Source organism: Dreissena polymorpha, chromosome 2, assembly GCF_020536995.1.
Source record: "Dreissena polymorpha isolate Duluth1 chromosome 2, UMN_Dpol_1.0, whole genome shotgun sequence".
In the NCBI taxonomy this organism is placed as follows: Eukaryota; Metazoa; Mollusca; class Bivalvia; order Myida; family Dreissenidae; genus Dreissena; species Dreissena polymorpha.
Genome location: NC_068356.1, coordinates 139,295,990 through 139,315,745, shown reverse-complemented (window position 1 = coordinate 139,315,745; position 19,756 = coordinate 139,295,990). Strand labels below are relative to the sequence as shown.

General features: G+C 35.9%; 1 protein-coding gene across 6 annotated transcripts in view; it reads right to left on the bottom strand.

The window, feature by feature from the left end:
* Window positions 1-19,756, bottom strand: part of LOC127869191 (zinc finger protein rotund-like) — a 245,230-nt gene that overhangs the window by 9,399 nt on the left and 216,075 nt on the right. For 5 of the 6 annotated variants that reach the window (XM_052411533.1, XM_052411538.1, XM_052411537.1 and 2 more), the window contains 4 exons: window positions 14,304-14,527; window positions 11,746-11,837; window positions 6,419-6,585; window positions 615-786 (listed from right to left, as the gene is read on the bottom strand). In XM_052411533.1, the coding sequence (XP_052267493.1) occupies window positions 615-786; window positions 6,419-6,585; window positions 11,746-11,837; window positions 14,304-14,527 (655 nt within the window). The remainder of the gene's footprint in view (window positions 1-614; window positions 787-6,418; window positions 6,586-11,745; window positions 11,838-14,303; window positions 14,528-19,756) is intronic. The other variant, XM_052411534.1, reaches the window with a different exon arrangement.

Below are 19,756 nucleotides of genomic sequence, written 5' to 3'. Positions count from 1 at the left end.
TTGATTTTTGTTACTTTTTATAACAACAATATGAAACAAGAGTTCCGCGGTTGGAGACATATGCCCGCCAAACAGGGCTTTCAACTAGTGACCCCAATTTCAATAGGGGTCATCTACTGTCCAAGGCCAATGCAATGTGAAGTATCAAGCAAATCGGTCAACTCTTTGAAGTTATTGATAGAAAACAATGTTCACACTTATTGTGACAGTGACCTTAACCTTTGACCTAGTGACCACAATTTCAATAGGAGTAATCTACTTTTAAAGGCCAATGCACATGGGAAGTATCAAGCCAATCGTTTGATTCGTTGACGAGTTTATCGATCGGAAACGAACTGGTCTACCGACATACAGACAGACCGACATCCAGCAAAACAATATACCCCCTCTTTTTCAAAGGGGGGCATAATAAAGGTCAATATTTCTGATAGTACTTGATTTTCATGAAATCAATGTCAGTGATGTGCATTATAGTCAAACTTTAAAATATCTCCAGCTTATCTTTAATGAGCTTTTATTTCACTGCGTATAAGTGTGTGACTAGCAATCTGAAGGTAAAATTTGCATACAGTCAATTCCAAAACAACCATGCCACCTGTGTCTGGTCTATTCACCTGTGTTTTGGTATGTGTTCTCTAAGACCAGCTTCGTCAGCGTAGCACTTGTAGCAGGAGTTGCAGCGATACGGCCTGTCTGTCATGTGACTGCGGGAGTGTGACTGCAGGTTGGAGAGCTGAGAGAACGCCTTCCCACAGCCCGTGTGGTGGCACTTGTATGGCTTCTCTCCTGGGGACACAGCAACACAGACTTAACACTTTATCACTTAAACATGAGCCTCACTCTGTGAAAAAGGGGTTTAATGCATGTGCCCAAAGTGCCGTACAAGATAAGCCTGTGTGGTCTGCACAATCAGAGACAACACGTGCCACTTTTGTTGTATTTTTCGTTTAAAGGAAGACTCTTTTTGACAAAAATTGAGTTCAGGTGGAAAATATTGTTCCTGATTAACCTGTGCAGACTGCACACACTTATATGGGATGATACTTTACACAAACAGACTGCAAACACTTATATGGGATGATACTTTACACAAACAAACTGCACACACTTATATGGGATGATACTTTACACAAACAGACTGCACACGCTTATATGGGATGATACTTTACACAAACAGACTGCACACACTTATATGGGATGATACTTTACACAAACAGACTGCACACACTTATATGGGATGATACTTTACACAAACAGACTGCACACACTTATATGGGATGATACTTTACACAAACAGACTGCACACGCTTATATGGGATGATACTTTACACAAACAGACTGCACACACTTATATGGGATGATACTTTACACAAACAGACTGCACACACTTATATGGGATGATACTTTACACAAACAGACTGCACACACTTATATGGGATGATACTTTACACAAACAGACTGCACACACTTATATGGGATGATACTTTACACAAACAGACTGCACACGCTTATATGGGATGATACTTTACACAAACAGACTGCACACACTTATATGTGATGATACTTTACACAAACAGACTGCACAGACTTATATGGGATGATACTTTACACAAACAGACTGCACACACTTATATGGGATGATACTTTACAGACTGCACACACTTATATGGGATGATACTTTACAGACTGCACACACTTATATGGGATGATACTTTACACAAACAGACTGCACACACTTATATGGGATGATACTTTACACAAACAGACTGCACACGCTTATATGGGATGATACTTTACACAAACAGACTGCACACACTTATATGGGATGATACTTTACACAAACAGACTGCACACACTTATATGGGATGATACTTTACAGACTGCACACACTTATATGGGATGATACTTTACAGACTGCACACACTTATATGGGATGATACTTTACAGACTGCACACACTTATATGGGATGATACTTTACACAAACAGACTGCACACGCTTATATGGGATGATACTTTACACAAACAGACTGCACACACTTATATGGGATGATACTTTACACAAACAGACTGCACACGCTTATATGGGATGATACTTTACACAAACAGACTGCACACGCTTATATGGGATGATCCTTTACACAAACAGACTGCACACACTTATATGGGATGATACTTTACACAAACAGACTGCACACACTTATATGGGATGATACTTTACACAAACAGACTGCACACACTTATATGGGATGATACTTTACACAAACAGACTGCACACGCTTATATGGGATGATACTTTACACAAACAGACTGCACACGCTTATATGGGATGATACTTTACACAAACAGACTGCACACGCTTATATGGGATGATACTTTACACAAACAGACTGCACACGCTTATATGGGATGATACTTTACACAAACAGACTGCACACGCTTATATGGGATGATACTTTACACAAACAGACTGCACACACTTATATGGGATGATACTTTACAGACTGCACACACTTATATGGGATGATACTTTACAGACTGCACACACTTATATGGGAAGATACTTTACAGACTGCACACGCTTATATGGGATGATACTTTACAGACTGCACACACTTATATGGGATGATACTTTACAGACTGCACACACTTATATGGGATGATACTTTACAGACTGCACACACTTATATGGGATGATACTTTACAGACTGCACACGCTTATATGGGATGATACTTTACACAAACAGACTGCACACGCTTATATGGGATGATACTTTACACAAACAGACTGCACACGCTTATATGGGATGATACTTTACACAAACAGACTGCACACACTTATATGGGATGATACTTTACAGACTGCACACACTTATATGGGATGATACTTTACAGACTGCACACACTTATATGGGAAGATACTTTACAGACTGCACACGCTTATATGGGATGATACTTTACAGACTGCACACACTTATATGGGATGATACTTTACAGACTGCACACACTTATATGGGATGATACTTTACAGACTGCACACACTTATATGGGATGATACTTTACAGACTGCACACGCTTATATGGGATGATACTTTACACAAACAGACTGCACACTCTTATATGGGATGATACTTTACACAAACAGACGGCACACGCTTATATGGGATGATACTTTACACAAACAGACTGCACACGCTTATATGGGATGATACTTTACACAAACAGACTGCACACGCTTATATGGGATGATACTTTACACAAACAGACTGCACACACTTATATGGGATGATACTTTACAGACTGCACACACTTATATGGGATGATACTTTACAGACTGCACACACTTATATGGGATGATACTTTACACAAACAGACTGCACACACTTATATGGGATGATACTTTACAGACTGCACACACTTATATGGGATGATACTTTACACAAACAGACTGCACACGCTTATATGGGATGATACTTTACAGACTGCACACACTTATATGGGATGATACTTTACACAAACAGACTGCACACACTTATATGGGATGATACTTTACAGACTGCACACACTTATATGGGATGATACTTTACACAAACAGACTGCACACGCTTATATGGGATGATACTTTACACAAACAGACTGCACACGCTTATATGGGATGATACTTTACAGACTGCACACACTTATATGGGATGATACTTTACAGACTGCACACACTTATATGGGATGATACTTTACAGACTGCACACACTTATATGGGATGATACTTTACAGACTGCACACACTTATATGGGATGATACTTTACAGACTGCACACACTTATATGGGATGATACTTTACAGACTGCACACGCTTATATGGGATGATACTTTACAGACTGCACACACTTATATGGGATGATACTTTACACAAACAGACTGCACACACTTATATGGGATGATACTTTACACAAACAGACTGCACACGCTTATATGGGATGATACTTTACACAAACAGACTGCACACACTTATATGGGATGATACTTTACAGACTGCACACACTTATATGGGATGATACTTTACAGACTGCACACGCTTATATGGGATGATACTTTACACAAACAGACTGCACACACTTATATGGGATGATACTTTACAGACTGCACACACTTATATGGGATGATACTTTACAGACTGCACACACTTATATGGGATGATACTTTACAGACTGCACACGCTTATATGGGATGATACTTTACACAAACAGACTGCACACGCTTATATGGGATGATACTTTACACAAACAGACTGCACACGCTTATATGGGATGATACTTTACACAAACAGACTGCACACACTTATATGGGATGATACTTTACACAAACAGACTGCACACACTTATATGGGATGATACTTTACACAAACAGACTGCACACGCTTATATGGGATGATACTTTACACAAACAGACTGCACACGCTTATATGGGATGATACTTTACACAAACAGACTGCACACGCTTATATGGGATGATACTTTACACAAACAGACTGCACACACTTATATGGGATGATACTTTACACAAACAGACTGCACACACTTATATGGGATGATACTTTACACAAACAGACTGCACACGCTTATATGGGATGATACTTTACACAAACAGACTGCACACGCTTATATGGGATGATACTTTACACAAACAGACTGCACACACTTATATGGGATGATACTTTACACAAACAGACTGCACACACTTATATGGGATGATACTTTACACAAAAGCATTTAACCCCATTTTTCTGAGATCACAATTCATAAATCAAATCAAATTAAAAACCTTTATTACTAGATTCAAGTTTTAAACTTGAACAGGTTTTTTTTCTTCAGAAACTGTGTTAAGTGTCGTATGCTTTTGAACCTTGGGCTATACAATTTTTATTCTTGCTTGATTGCATAAAAAAATTTGGCTTTACAAAGAACGTTTTTTGTAGAAAGAACCAGTACTTATGGTGTATTTGGAAAGATTTTCAAAAAACATTTATTGAGTGGGATTCCAACCAGGGACCTCCATGAACACTATATCCATTGAAACAAAGCTACAATCCAATCCAAGATCACTCAATATCTAGGCTAGTCAAAAAAGATATTGTTATCCGTATCTTGTTCATTCAGTAAATCTGAGAGTTTGTATTACATTCATTGGGATGTATTTTGAACTAAAGATTGTCACGTACGTGTCATTGACATCACATCTGACAATTATAAAAGCAGATTCACTGTCATAAACCAAAAGTACGGTATAACTGTATTGTTCTAGTTCAAAGAAAAAGACGCCAAAATCTTGTTTAAAAAATATTTAGTTTGTTATACAAGTTGCAATTCAATGTATTTTTTCCTGAATAGACGATCACTTATCCTTTTATTGCCTTCTTATAACAACGCTTGCCAGCTTATTGTTGTTCTTAACACCTTATCAGAGATAAAGATCTATTGACTTTGTCACGCCCTCATGCTTTGTTGTTCTGAATGCAGCCAATATTTGCTACTTATACACATTCTTATTGTTACGTGCACCTGGTTTGTTTGTTTCGCGACTCAAAACGACTGACGTGTGACCATTTTTGTCAGTTCAAACATGACTTTTGCAGTGAAATATACTGGCCGTTGGCCGTTATGGAAAATTAAACATTATTCTCAAGTGTTATATAGAGTGATTTTCATCGGGGGAATGCAGACTGACCGTTGTCTGCAAATCTCAAGTGACCATTAGGTCAGTTTTGAATGTAAATACCTGTATATTGCTATTCAAAGCTCTATATCCGTATACATACCTGTATATTGTTATGTTAACCTGGATATTGCTATGCATACCTGTATATGGATAAACATACCTGTATATAGAGAATAACAGGTTACTGCCTGATCTTTTGTCATACAGGCAAGGCTTAGAATAATGTAACAGCGAGGCTTTCCTAGCAGTTATTTTATTTGTGCTGAGCCTGATATATTACAAAAAGATCAGAAAGTAACCTGTTTTTTGTTTATCATACCTCTACGTCCCCGATTTTAAAGAAATAATGAAAAAATCGCTAAAAAGCTGCAGTTATAGCGGGGAAGCATATGACTTTTGTCGTTTGACGTGTTAATAATGAAGTCTTGAGCATGATCGCTTTATACTTGTAAAAAATGTTTTTTGCTGTTAGTGTTGCATTTTTTGTTTAAAATACTTTACATCTCGGTGTCAAATTGCTTGTTTCATTGAATCTGATTTGATTTTACTAAAAATGATTACTTTATAGTTGATTCCGAGTAATATGACCATCCTCCACACATGACTGATATAAAAACTTCCTGTTGACCATGATATAAAAAAATATATCAGGCAACGCTTAATATCAGGCAGATATCAATGCGGTGGTATGATAAATTGCTATACATACCTGTGTGTGTGCGTATGTGCTGTTGCAGATGTGATAGCTGGGTGAACTTTCTGTCACAGATGTCACACTTGTACGGCTTGATGCCTGCATGAATGCGGTTGTGCTGAGACAGGTACGACGAGTTGGCAAAGCACTTCTGGCACTGTGGGCATCTAAATGCTGATGGGCTGAAGGTAGGAACAAATATAACATACATTCACATGGTTGTATTTGCATGTAATCATTGTATGCTAATATAACTGCATACAGCACATGAATAAAACTGCTGATCACTTGTAATTAGTGTTAATGTTCAACAACTCTCCAAACATTAGCTGCAATATATAGCAGAATAATTATGTGTTTGTCAGAAACACTTTGTCACCTACTGCGGCGCTTTGATTAAAAAAATTTTTGTTTATCATTTGTCAGGTTCAGATAATTATCTCCCTTTAAAGCTTATTACTTCCCTTGGATTTTTTTTTTTTTACCTTTGACCTTGAAGGATGACCTTGACCTTTCAACACTCAAAATGTGCAGCTCCATGATGCTATTTGAATATTGCAAAAGTTATGGCAAAATGTTAAAGTTGGAGCAAACAAAGAAACCAATCAACCAACCAACATACAGGGCACAAACAATATGTCCCCCACTATAGTGGTGGAGGACATAAAAACAAATGTTATAAAATGTTCTACATCACTATTAAAGACTGCCTTTATTTGGGTATTGTTGTTCTGAAAAGGATGCCGACAGCTCAAAATGTCAGTTAATTCTTCTGACAATGCTTTGGACTGCTTTCAATAAGTATAAGGGGGTATTGTCATTCTTCTGGCAATGCTTTGGGCTGCTTGCAACCTGTATCAGCAGGAATTGTCATTATTCTGGCAATTCTTTTGGCTGCTTTCAACCTGTATCAGCAGGAATTGTCATTCTCCTGGCAATTCTTTGGGCTGCTTGCAACCTGTATCAGCGGGTATTCTCAATCTTCTGTCAATGCTTTGGACTGCTTTCAACCAATATCAGCAGGTATTGTCATTCTTTAGGCAATGCTTTTGGCTGCTTTCAACCTGTTTCAGTGGGTATTGTCATTTTCAGGCAATGCTTTGGACCATTATTAACCAGTATCAGTGGGTATTGTCATTCTCCTTGCAATGCTTTGGACTGTTTTTAACCAGTATCAGTGGGTACTGTCATTCTTCTGGCAATGCCTTGGACTTCTTTCAACCAATATCAGCAGGTTTGTTATTCTTCTGGCAATGCTTTGAACTGCTTTCACCCAATATCAGCGGGTACTGTCATTCTTCTGGCAATGCTGTGGACTGCTTTCAACCAATATCAGCGGGTACCGTCCTTCTTCTGGCAATGCTTTGGACTGCTTTCGACCAATATCAGCAGGTATAATAAACAAGAGATTGCTAAGCAATATGGTCCCATACCGGTGAAACTCCACCTTTGTCAGATTTTTTAATTTGTTGCCATAGCAACCAGAATTCTTGACGTAGGAACAAAATGAAATTTGTGCATAATCTCCATATTGCGATCTGTCCATGTTTCAAGTTTCATGAAAAAATATGAAGAACTTTTAAAGTTATCGCAGGATCCAGAAAGGTGTGACGGACTGACATACAGAGCGTAAACCATAAGTCCCCTCCGGTTTCACCGATAGGGGACAATAATACTCCTAGCAATGCTTTGGACTGCTTTCAACCAATATCAGCGGGCATTGTCATTCTTCTGTCAATTCTTTGGACTGCTTTCAACCAATATCAGCGGGTATTGTCATTTTTTTCTGGCAATACTTTGGACAGCTTTCAACCAACATCAGCAGGTTTTGTCATTTTTCTGGTTATGATTTGGACTGCTTTAAACCAATATCAGCGAGTATTGTTATTCTTTTGGCAATGCTTTGGACTGCTTTCAACCAATAACAGCAGGTATTGTCATTCTTCTGGCAATGCTTTGGATCGCTTTCAACCAATATCAGCGGGTATTGTCATTCTTCTGGTTATGATTTGGACTTCTTTCAACCAATTTCAGCAAGTATTGTTATTCTTTTTGTTATGCTTTGGACTGCTTTCAACCAATAACAGCAGGTATTGTCATTCTTCTGGCAATGCTTTGGATCCCTTTCAACCAGTATCGGCGATATTGTCATTCTTCTGGCAATGATTTGGACTTCTTTCAACCAATATCAGCAGGTATTGTCATTCTTCTGCCTATGCTTTGGACATCTTGCAACCAATATCAGCCGGTAATGATGCTCCCCACCTTTTGTTTGATGATATTCTGAATATTAATATTTGTTAATAAATTATAATATTTATGTTGTAAATGAACACTTACTTTTTAATACATGTATTAACATTCCAAGAGTTTGATGATCACTAGTGAGGGAATTTTATACAAATACATGACTGCATATTTATTATGTCTATACAGAATGCATTTTGTAAGTAAAACCCCCCTCACTGTATTTTAAGCTTCCATAAACCTTTAATTATTTTATTGTTGCTTATCACTTGTAAGGAGCAAAGCAGTTTCTTTGTTTAATGGCGTCCTGACGGCAAATTCTCCATTTTTTTGTAATATGTATCCATTTCAACTCACCACAGAGTTTTAATAGTTATTTTCTCTATGTGATATATCATACAATGTATCTCATTTTACTAAAAATTGCAAATGGTAAGTCCTCATCGGTGCTTTGTGTACATTCGCTACAGCAGTCATCTTGGATTCTTAGAACTTGTCGACCCGGGTCGATTTGCCTTAGTTGGTCGTTCGATCATAGGTCGGGTCGACCGGGTGCTGAATCAACCAAGAAAGATCAGCGTTCTTTTGGAATCATTCCGGTTCGAGCCTTCACGAAGAACGGTCGTATTTTTTGGATCATAGAACTAAAGAGGTGCTATTCGGTGGATGATCAGCAGAACAGTTAAACTTGAATCGCTGATCCTGTTTGCAGATAAGGTTTTCTACTTTCTTCCTTGTAATTGTTTCGCTTGAAATTTCAATCGGTTCACCTTCATGAATTGTCTCATTTTTGTATACTTGTTTGTTTACATCCTGTGGTGACTCATCCGCGACATAGATTCATCATCTCTATTTTTTAAGTCGATTAACGTTTTCTGTTTACGAAGAAATAACTGCTTAGCTCCACGAACCAGATATTCCAGAGTTTTATATATCCGCTGTTGTAATCCAACAATCGACGTACGTTATACAGAATAAATCTTTTAAACTTATGGCGGCTTTATTTGCTTGAAACTTGTTTATGACTAACTAATTAAGTCAATACGGGGTAGTTACACGTAACAGGACAGCAGTACGCTACAGTATTGCCATTCTTCTTGCAATGCTCTGAACTGCTTTCAACCAATATCAGCAGGTATTGTCATTCTTCTGGCAATTCTTTGGACTGCTTTTAACCAATATCAGCCTGTATTGTCATTCTTCTGGCAATGCTTTGGACTGCTTTTAATCTGAACATGTATCAGCAGGTATTGTCATTCAACTGTCAATGCTTTCGACTGCTTTCAACCAATGTCAGCAGGTATTTTCATTCTTCTGGAAATGCTTTTGATTGCTTTCAACCAATATCAGCGGGAATTGTCATTCTTTTTGCAATGCTTTGGACTGCTTTCAACCAATATCTGCAGGTATTGTCATTCTTCTGGCAATGCTTTGTACTTCTTTCAACCAAAATCAGCACGTATTGTCATTCTTTTGGATATGCTTTGGAATGCTTTCTGCCAATATCAGCGGGTATTCTGGCAATGCTTTGGACATCTTTCAACCAATATCAGCCGGTATTGACATTCTTCTGGCAATGCTTTGTTATTTTTTCAAACAATATCAGCAGGTATTGTCATTCTTCTGGCAACGCTTTGGACTGCTTTCAACCTATATCAGCGGCTATTGTCATTCTTCTGGCAATGCTTTGGACTGCTTTCAACCAATATCAGGCGGTATTGTCATTCTTCTGGCAATGCTTTGGTATTCTTTCAAACAATATCAGCAGGTATTGTCATTCTTCTGGCAACCCTTTGGACTGCTTTCAACCAACATCAGCGGCTATTGTCATTCTTCTGGCAATTCTTTGGACTGCTTTCAATCAATATCAGCAGGTATTGTCATTCTTCTGGCGATGCTTTGGAGTGCTTTCAACCAATATCAGTGCATATTGTAATTCTTCTGGCGATGATTTGGACTGCTTTCAACCAATATCAGCAGGTATTGTCATTCTTATGGCAATGCTTTGGACTGCTTTCAAGCAATATCAGCAGGTATTGTCATTCTTCTGGCAATGCTGACTGCTTTCAACCGATATCAGCGGTTATTGTCATTCTTCTGGCAATGCTTTTGACTTCTTTTAATCAGTATCAGCAGGTATGGATGGTTATGACCTGGTTATTTATAGTAATTTTTTACAGATGGTTCTCCATAATTCATGGTCCCAATAAGACTATTAATTATTGGACTCAAAATTGTTTCAATAAGGCTTAGGCTTTCGATGCAATCAATAAACAGGTTTAAATTAAGACCGTTTGCAACTAAGATGCCATTGGTATGGACTTTTTTCTTCAGCTTGAATGCGTTGAAAGCATAAGGCTCCTGGGTCATTTTCCTGGGAAGAACCAGTACCAGCTAAATAATGGTTAGATTAGAGGCTCCCTCTGTGAAAAGGGGTTTAAATGTGTTTCATAAGTTGTCGTTCTAGATTAATCTGTGCAGTCCGTACAGGGTAATCAGGGACAGCACTTTCTGCTTTTATGATACTTTTTCATGGTAGGAAGGTCCCTTCTAAGAAAAAATCTAGTTAAGGCAGAAAGCGTTGTCCCTAATAGCCTGTGGGGACTTCACAGACTAATCTGTGCGGACACTTAACCCACATGCATTGACACTTTCACCCTCAGAGGCAAAGGGAAAATTGCTATGTACAAACAGCATAAAACCAGAACAGCCTGCAAGTAACTCACAGTCTCTTCAGGCTATATGCTGTTTGCTGCTCATAGGTATCTACGGTTTGGAGATGAAGCCTTAAAAACTTGAATGCAGTAAGAAAGTTTTTCTTAAATAAAATTTAACTTTCTAAGGGACTACAAATGCATGAAAATAGGTATCTAAGTGGTGAAGGGTTAACTCTTTCAGTGCTGCAGGAACCGAATTTTGAACGCCTTTGCAAACTGTTTGCGTTTCTGATAGTATTATTTGAAAAAAAACAAAGAAAATGCTAATGTAAGAAATTCAGCAGACAACATTTTATCAGACGACAAATTTCCCAGCATGCAAAGGGTTGAAGTTCCCCTGTTCACAGATTGAGGCTCATGTTGCCAATGCTTGCTCACATAATATGATACTGTGCCCACCTGAATGTCTTCATGTCCTGCTTGTGGATCTGCTGACAGTGAATGAGCAGGTCAGACTTGGTGGAAAATATCTGAAAGAAAATCAGTTGCATTTTTAGTAATGTTAGGCTGAATGTTTAGTAAATATATGACACTAATTGCATATAAAAAAGTAAGCTTTCCCAGCAGTTGTTTGGTTTGAAACAATGAAGTCTAGAACTGCATAAAGGTCAACCGTTTTCCCCTAACAAATTTGGAAATCCCCCAACACAGAACATAAAATAAACAAGAGATTGCCAAGCAATATGGCCCCCTACCGGTGAAACTCCACCATTGTCAGTATTTTTTTAAAAATATTTGTTGCCATAGCAACCAGAATTTTTGACGTAGGAACAAAATGAAATGATGTGCATAATCTCCATATTGCCATCTATCAATGTTTCAAGTTTCATGAAAAAAATATGAAGAACTTTTAAAGTTATCACAGGATCCAGAAAAGTGTGACGGACAGACTGACAGACAGACGGAGTGCAAACCATAAGTCCCCTCCGGTTTCACCGGTAGGGGACAATAATATAAAATTATTGTTCTGTTCCTTTTTTTTGCCTTGTTATGGGTGTTATATGACAAACAAAGATTCATGACTGCATGCTAGACCCATGACATAATAACTAACACATCATATTTACCACGAGTGACTTCGTAAATTGGGGTTTCCAGCTTTAGGATATGAGATTTATGTTATTGGGACAAACAGACAGCATGTAATCGCAATAAATCATCAAAAACAACAACAAACAATTGAATATCTAGTGTGCATGTTGTAATCCAAAAACATATTGGTAAGTTTTAAAGGGAGGGTACTGTAGGATGCAAACCATAAACAAATTTCCCTTAATAGTTTGCAATTTTTAGTTTTCACAAACATCACTTCCATTGCAAAAACTAATTAAAATTACCAGACTCATGTGTATCTTTCAAAATGAGATTTCTGTAAATAGAAAACATTTAATAAACAAAATTATTTCCAAATCCCTAATTATATGCAGCCATGTGAAACCACAATATGTTAGATTGTCTGACAAAGTTAATACATACCGGATTCTAAATTGTGACTTTAATCAATGTCATCTAACCACAAACAGTTTTACATGGAAAAAGAATTAGCCAGTAGAAATTTTGCAACTTTGTATTAATGTATTCTTAATGGAAATGCATTTTGAATGCAAAGTGTTTGCACGTTACAGGTAGGATAAGTATAGCTTTAAATCAAGTCTTAAGTAATGCTTATATACAATGGTTGAAGACTACAATAGTGATTTGATTTTCATGAACTAGACTTCTGTAACATAATATGAAAATTCTCAATGACAACATATTATATTTTCTGTAAGTCACTTGAGGATACATTCATTCAGCTGTTCTGGAATCTGGGAATGTGAACACTAACACTAAAAAATAAGACTGCCTTAAATGACATATTTACTATCCATTAACTTTAATGTGATTACATGCTTCTTGGACTTTGTAGTGTTACAATCAACCATTTAAACAATTTTTTTCTAAAAAAAAATTGAATTGATACATATTTTTATGTGTAAAAAAATTATTTAAATTCCAACTTTCCACTTATTCTCATTTTCAAATTTAATCTGCTATTGCTAAAACTAATGGTCAGCGTTTTCATGAAGATTGGGCACAACCCCACATGACCCAGTTTTAAAATAATGCCAAATGTCATTGGGCCAAAATGTTCTGACTATAATGGCGGATATGCTGCCACCTTACACCAATGCTACATTAACTGTGGACATTGATGATTAGGAGGGACAGTATTCCACTGGCCATACTGGGGCAGATGCTCCCATTAGTTGTTGCCAAGCTTTTCAACTCAGACATTGAGAAATTTCATGGATACAAATCTAAGATGGTCCATATAATGTGATGTGAATGTGCATTGTGTAAATAGACATTATGGATATTGATTGTGTATGTGAATTTGTAGCTGTTCTTAGTTTTTAATTTGTCATAAGCGTTGTTATAAATCACTACAGATTGGTCTTGTTCTAATTTGTTGTAAGAAGAGTGTACCAAATTTAGGTTTAAAATAAAATAGGTTCATGATAAAAGCAAAAACATAACAAATCTTGCCCATTTATGCATTTCTGACTTTCAAAATATAAATTTTGTGCAGAGATAAGACTTGTTTGTCTGAAAAAAGATACATCTTATAATCTGGAAAATATGGTATATATTCTATAGAGGGAAAACAGAAAAAGGGTCATAGTTCTGCCAAAATTCGTCACAGCCCAAATTCCTTTCTTGACATTCATCTATACATTAGGGCAATTCAAATACAATTCTTAATGAATTCCACTTGTTGAGGACATACACATTCTCAAAGGCAATAAAAACAGAAGAAAACAAAGATTACCCTAAAATCATTATTAATAGTATATTTGCGCACAGGATAAATGTCAGTAGATTGATTGACCACTATGATAAAACTGAAAAAAGTATAGAAAATGACAAAAATCTAAATAACAAACAACACTAACCTGCTCACACATTTTACACTGATATGTTTTACTGGCTTGCTTCATGTTAGATGGCTTCACTGGCTGGGGTATGACTAGAGACGAGGCACCATTGTTGCCGGGCGTTGTTGGGGTGTTGAGACCGCTGGTCGCACCGTTGCTACGGTAACTGCCATTGCTGCTGGTGCTCTCGTGTCTGCTCAAATGGTGCAGGTTGTTATTCATAGCATCCGATGTGATGTTGCCTGCATGTAGAATGTTTTGCACTTTTATTTAAATGTTAGTTGACATATGATGAAAACTACAGCCAGGTCAAAAGGACATAAAACTTTACCTAAAAAAACAACAAATATGTGAATTCTTTATATATATAGTCTTTAATCTTTATATATATATATATAAACCTCTTTAAAAGAATCTGAATAACAGTCAGTTGACAAACAGGGTCCGATTTTCATTAACATTCATATGACAAAAACAAATTGAATGTCGAGGCTTATTATTCTTTTTTATGCGTAAACTTTGTGATATTGTTTTTGTTTCAATACCACAGTACATGTATGCACCTGATCTGGTAATCTGGTGGATGCCTCAGTGTTTTAATTATTCATTTTTATCTCATAAACCCCACATGTGCATGTTAATTTCAAATGCGCTATTACCGTTATAACATCCTGAATCACATGTCAACCATGTCTCGTAGTGTAAGTGTCACTGATGCACAAGCTGTCACTTTAATGCTTGACAAAAAAATCGTGCTACCATACATCATGGACAACAACCCAAAAAAAACAGTGAACATCATTAATTCACCTACATTAATGACAAATAAGCAATAAACTTTTCCACCAACAAAATTTATATGACAAATTTGTAAATATACTGTTTCCAATGACAACAGAAGGTGTTTTACAATTTCCAAGAGTGGCTACAAATCAATTGTGTTTGCTTGACATTTCTGCACAAGACACACCAGTTTAACATTAACCCTCACAGAGTGAAACAGTCATTACATCAATTAAGTATTACTGACTTTAAATATACAAATAAATGTGATGCTGCCATACTAGTATTGTTTGTCAGACAATAATTTGTGTGGATTTTCATGGGTCTACTCAACTACAAAATCAAATGTTCAACAGATGCCTATATTTAAAATCTTCATGTATCAGAAATTTCAATTGAGTCTGTGATTACATGGACTTTGACATTGGTATAAAAGATGCTTTATATCTGTGACATAAAGAACACGTTTGCCAAGTAACATCGTTTTGTTGGTGTTTCTTGTCATTTTATCATGTGTTTCTAGTGAATCAGTATTCTTTTGTTGATGTGCAAAGCCTGAGCATATACATATTTTATGTATCCTTGATTTAAAAAAAGAAAAATATTTAAGTTTTTAAGTTCCAGCTACAGTTGCAAGGTTCCAGCTACAGTTGCAAGGTTCCAGCTACAGTTGCAAGGGTACCTAAATGAATATATCTTAGCAGTCCTTTCTGTTAAGAATTTTAGATGTTGCATAAATTCATTAAAAATAATGTATTTATATACAACTATCATAACTGATATATGAATATGAATAGCATGTAGTACATTATTTTTAAAACAAAAGATTAAATCAGGTCCGAAATAGTTCACATTGATCAGTTCATATTACTCTGATCAGTTCATATTACTCACCTACACATTCATATTCAGACAAACTTAGTTTACAAATGAGCCCGGTTTTTCCGTCCCTCTCTATTTAGTTACATCCCAAAAAAACTGTAAATTATAAATTTCATGTATGTATTTGAAAAATGTTGTGGCCATATTTGATGAGATTTACAAAAAACTTGTTGATAAATATCATAAAACTACCAAGTTCTACCTTGTATTAAGTACAAAATTTTGTAACAAATACATGTGGATTCTGGACAAAAAAGGTATACCTTTTACAGTGCCCATGAGTTCCTGTTTCCATCACTCTACCAAAAAAACTTGGGCTACTTATCTTTATTGCAATATTATCAATAAAGGTTATTTCTTGGATATAAAACTTAAAAAAGGCACAAACCTATACAATTTTCAGTCAAACAATCATTATTTTTTATGAATGGTGATGTAACAGTTTGTGTCCAATATGTTACATCTTGAATTAAGATCTCAAACTGTTTTTACATTAATTGTGTACATAGCGTCTACAAATTATTTGATACGAACAACGATGAGGTGGAAACGCTGTAATGACGAATCAATGGCGTTAATTTCAACAAGAATATTTTAAAATTGCGTATACAAATCATGTTTTCTCAGTGGTGTCCAAATCTGTTACATCACTAAAATTACCTTAATTGCAGAATTTGGAAGTTGTCTTACTTTTAGAGTCAACAATATTATCAAATACATTTGGAAAATGATGTAAGCGGGTGAAAATTATTTTTGGATGACATGAACAACCTTATGTTTCAAGATGGCGGATGACAAGGCAGGAGTGGGGTAAGCGGGAAATGTTTGTTACATCTTTGATTACAAAAAAAAAACACTCCTTGGGTACTTTGCAGCAGCAGAAACAATAAAAACTATGATTTTTAAAGTATTTCAATTTCAATGCAATTTGAATACAACTAGAAAAAGCTCCAAGATTAACAGGAAACTCCAGTTATTTGATATGGAAGTACCCCACCCACAGTATCTGACATGCTTTTCTGAGAATTTGTCAACTTTTGTTGTTTAATACCAGTATAGAATAAAGTGGAAGAGATAATTAAAATTTTATTTAGAAATTTATTTTATTTATACTGTATTTATTTTAGTAAGACAGCGCTGTGTGTCCATGATACGTCATAAAATTTATATATTTATAAGGTGACTAACAGCCAGTGGGTGCATACAGAAGGATAAAGAGGTGCATACATAAGGATCTACAGCTATTCCACACCAAACATGTTATATATCACACAATAGGAATTTATTAAATCCACAATTACTCTGTCGGTGTCTTGTGTTACATCATGAAGTATTTGAAAACATGTATATCTGGCTTTTCAGCTATCAAAGTGTATTAAATAAATATGCAGGAAATAAATAGTGCTGAAGTGTGCCATTAAATGTACTGATTTTGCTCAAATAAAATAATTATGATTGAAACAAGTATGTTTTAGTGTCCAGTTACATCAAGGAGACTAGAGTTGGACAACTCTTGCCACTCTACATAAAAAACATTAAAATGTACTGCGTTAATGCAGATGCTTAGAAAGAAGCTGAAATTGGTTCATTTTACAAAATACTGTTTTTCTTTTTACTTTTTTCAAACATTTAATACAAAGTGTCCAGCGTTACATCATTGACTTTTAGCCAATATAAATTGTCTGTTTTTGCAAAATGCCTTAACAATTTTTTTGTTTCAATTTATTAAATTTTAGGACTTTCCACAAACTCAGCACTAAATTAAAATTTGGTGGTGGACACCAAGCTATTTATGATGTAACCAAAAAGTGCTGGACGGAAAAACCAGGCTCAATTTATAGAATAGTTCAATTGTGCAATTGTATGTTTAAATATGTAAATAATGCATAACTCATAATGAACTCATATAGTAATCAACCATTTGTTAAAATGGTACCTACACAGATCAGGAAGGAATTTATCACAAAAAGCCTATAATGCATAAGACCCGAAGACTTGTTCTCACTATTTTTTAATTGTCATTTAATGTTTTTATTTACAACACTTTACTATATTGAATAGTCTTTAAAACAAACTTGAAAAAAAATAGTAAGCCACGAAAATTTAAGCCAGGACTTTTGGATGCAAAAGTATCTGCTTTACCTCACTACCACAGTAGGTTGAGGTGATTATTATAACAAATATCTTGTTTTAAATTTGAGTTTTACGCACTTACTCAGAGATCAAAGGGTGTAACTGAAATGTATGAAATAAGGTGATATTGCACCAAGTTTTTGAGAGGTCTAAAACCTTAATGTCTTAAACATTGGAAACCTCAAAACCTGGACTTGTGTTGCCATTTTTCTTGTTAAAAACTACTCTTGTTTCATACATTTTAAACTGGATCACAGGTATTGACTTTATATCTATAGAAGTGCTTGCAGATCATGCATTTCATATGAGTAAGCAAGATAACAGAAAAGAAGATGACATGAAAGAGACCATGCCCGATCCAATTTCTATGAGTCACAGTAAGATTTTGCTCTATAGCATACTTATACTTCAGCTACACAGTACCTTATGTAATGTAATATGAAGGTTCACAATAATAAAGAGCTCTGCATTGTACTGGGTATTTCTCTACCATATGAAATGATCAAACACCATGTCATCAATACGTTGTCACCTGTCCTGCAGTAACTGTGGCCATGCCAGCAGCTGGCATACTAATATATTTTTATTTAAATAAAGAAAGACAATCTTGGATTCTTTTTACAAAAGTGGAATAAATTATAAATATTACAAATAAATACAAGCATGCCTTTTGTTTGCAGACACGCGCAAATCTGGAAGTGTTTGCCAACAACAATTTTTCATATTACAAGGCAAATGGTATTTGTCATCCATGGTTTAAGAGTTAGCAAAAGTGTTGATGGAAAACATGCAAGTATGTGTGTGGACATTTATTATACTTTCCTTTTCATTAAAGGACTAGAAGTCAATAATTATAGGCTGCAGCTGGTCTTTTTTGTATATGTAAATATCAAGCAAAGCTTTGTGGAATAATGGAGCCTAAATGTTATAACTTTGATGCACGTTCGGAAGAAATCAGATTTAACAAAAATCTTAAACAAATGTACTTTACTATGACATATGGCCTTAAATAACCAATGGCCTTCATTTTGAAGGTCACCAATGACCTTTATCTTGAAGGTCACCCCACTGCTTTCACTCTTCAGTCCATCTCATATAGGTCACAGTGGAGCTAAGGTATTACACACCTTCAATGCATGGGGATATGTTAACGCTCAAAACATCACTGTTTGGACAATACAGCATTTTCTATTTTCTTCATCTTTAAGGTAGAAAGTCAGTTATTGATTGTGACACACCCTTTGATTAAGGCTATCAATTTTCTAATAGGGTTTCCATATCAGAAGCATCACCATAGTTTGGTTTCAGTATTAAGTCTAATTGTCTCCTTGATTCCACCATTAATTGTCGTATAATTACAACCAGAATACTTCTTTGGGATGCCACTTCTTAAGAAAACATGATTGCATCACCGTGCATTTTTTGTAGTATACAAGTAACACAATTGGGTATTCCTGTGGTACTCTGCCTATTTTCAAAGACTTCAATTTATTTTAACTATCAAGGCATTTGAGCAATCACAGGCATGCCTAAACCCATACCCACCCTGCAGAAAATTCGCAAGGGCATTAACTGTTTAATTATGAAAGCAGGAATTGGTTCTAATGTCCACTGCACTTTCCTTAATAGAGTTGATACCTAATCTAGTTTGCAAAATATGATAGAAGATACCA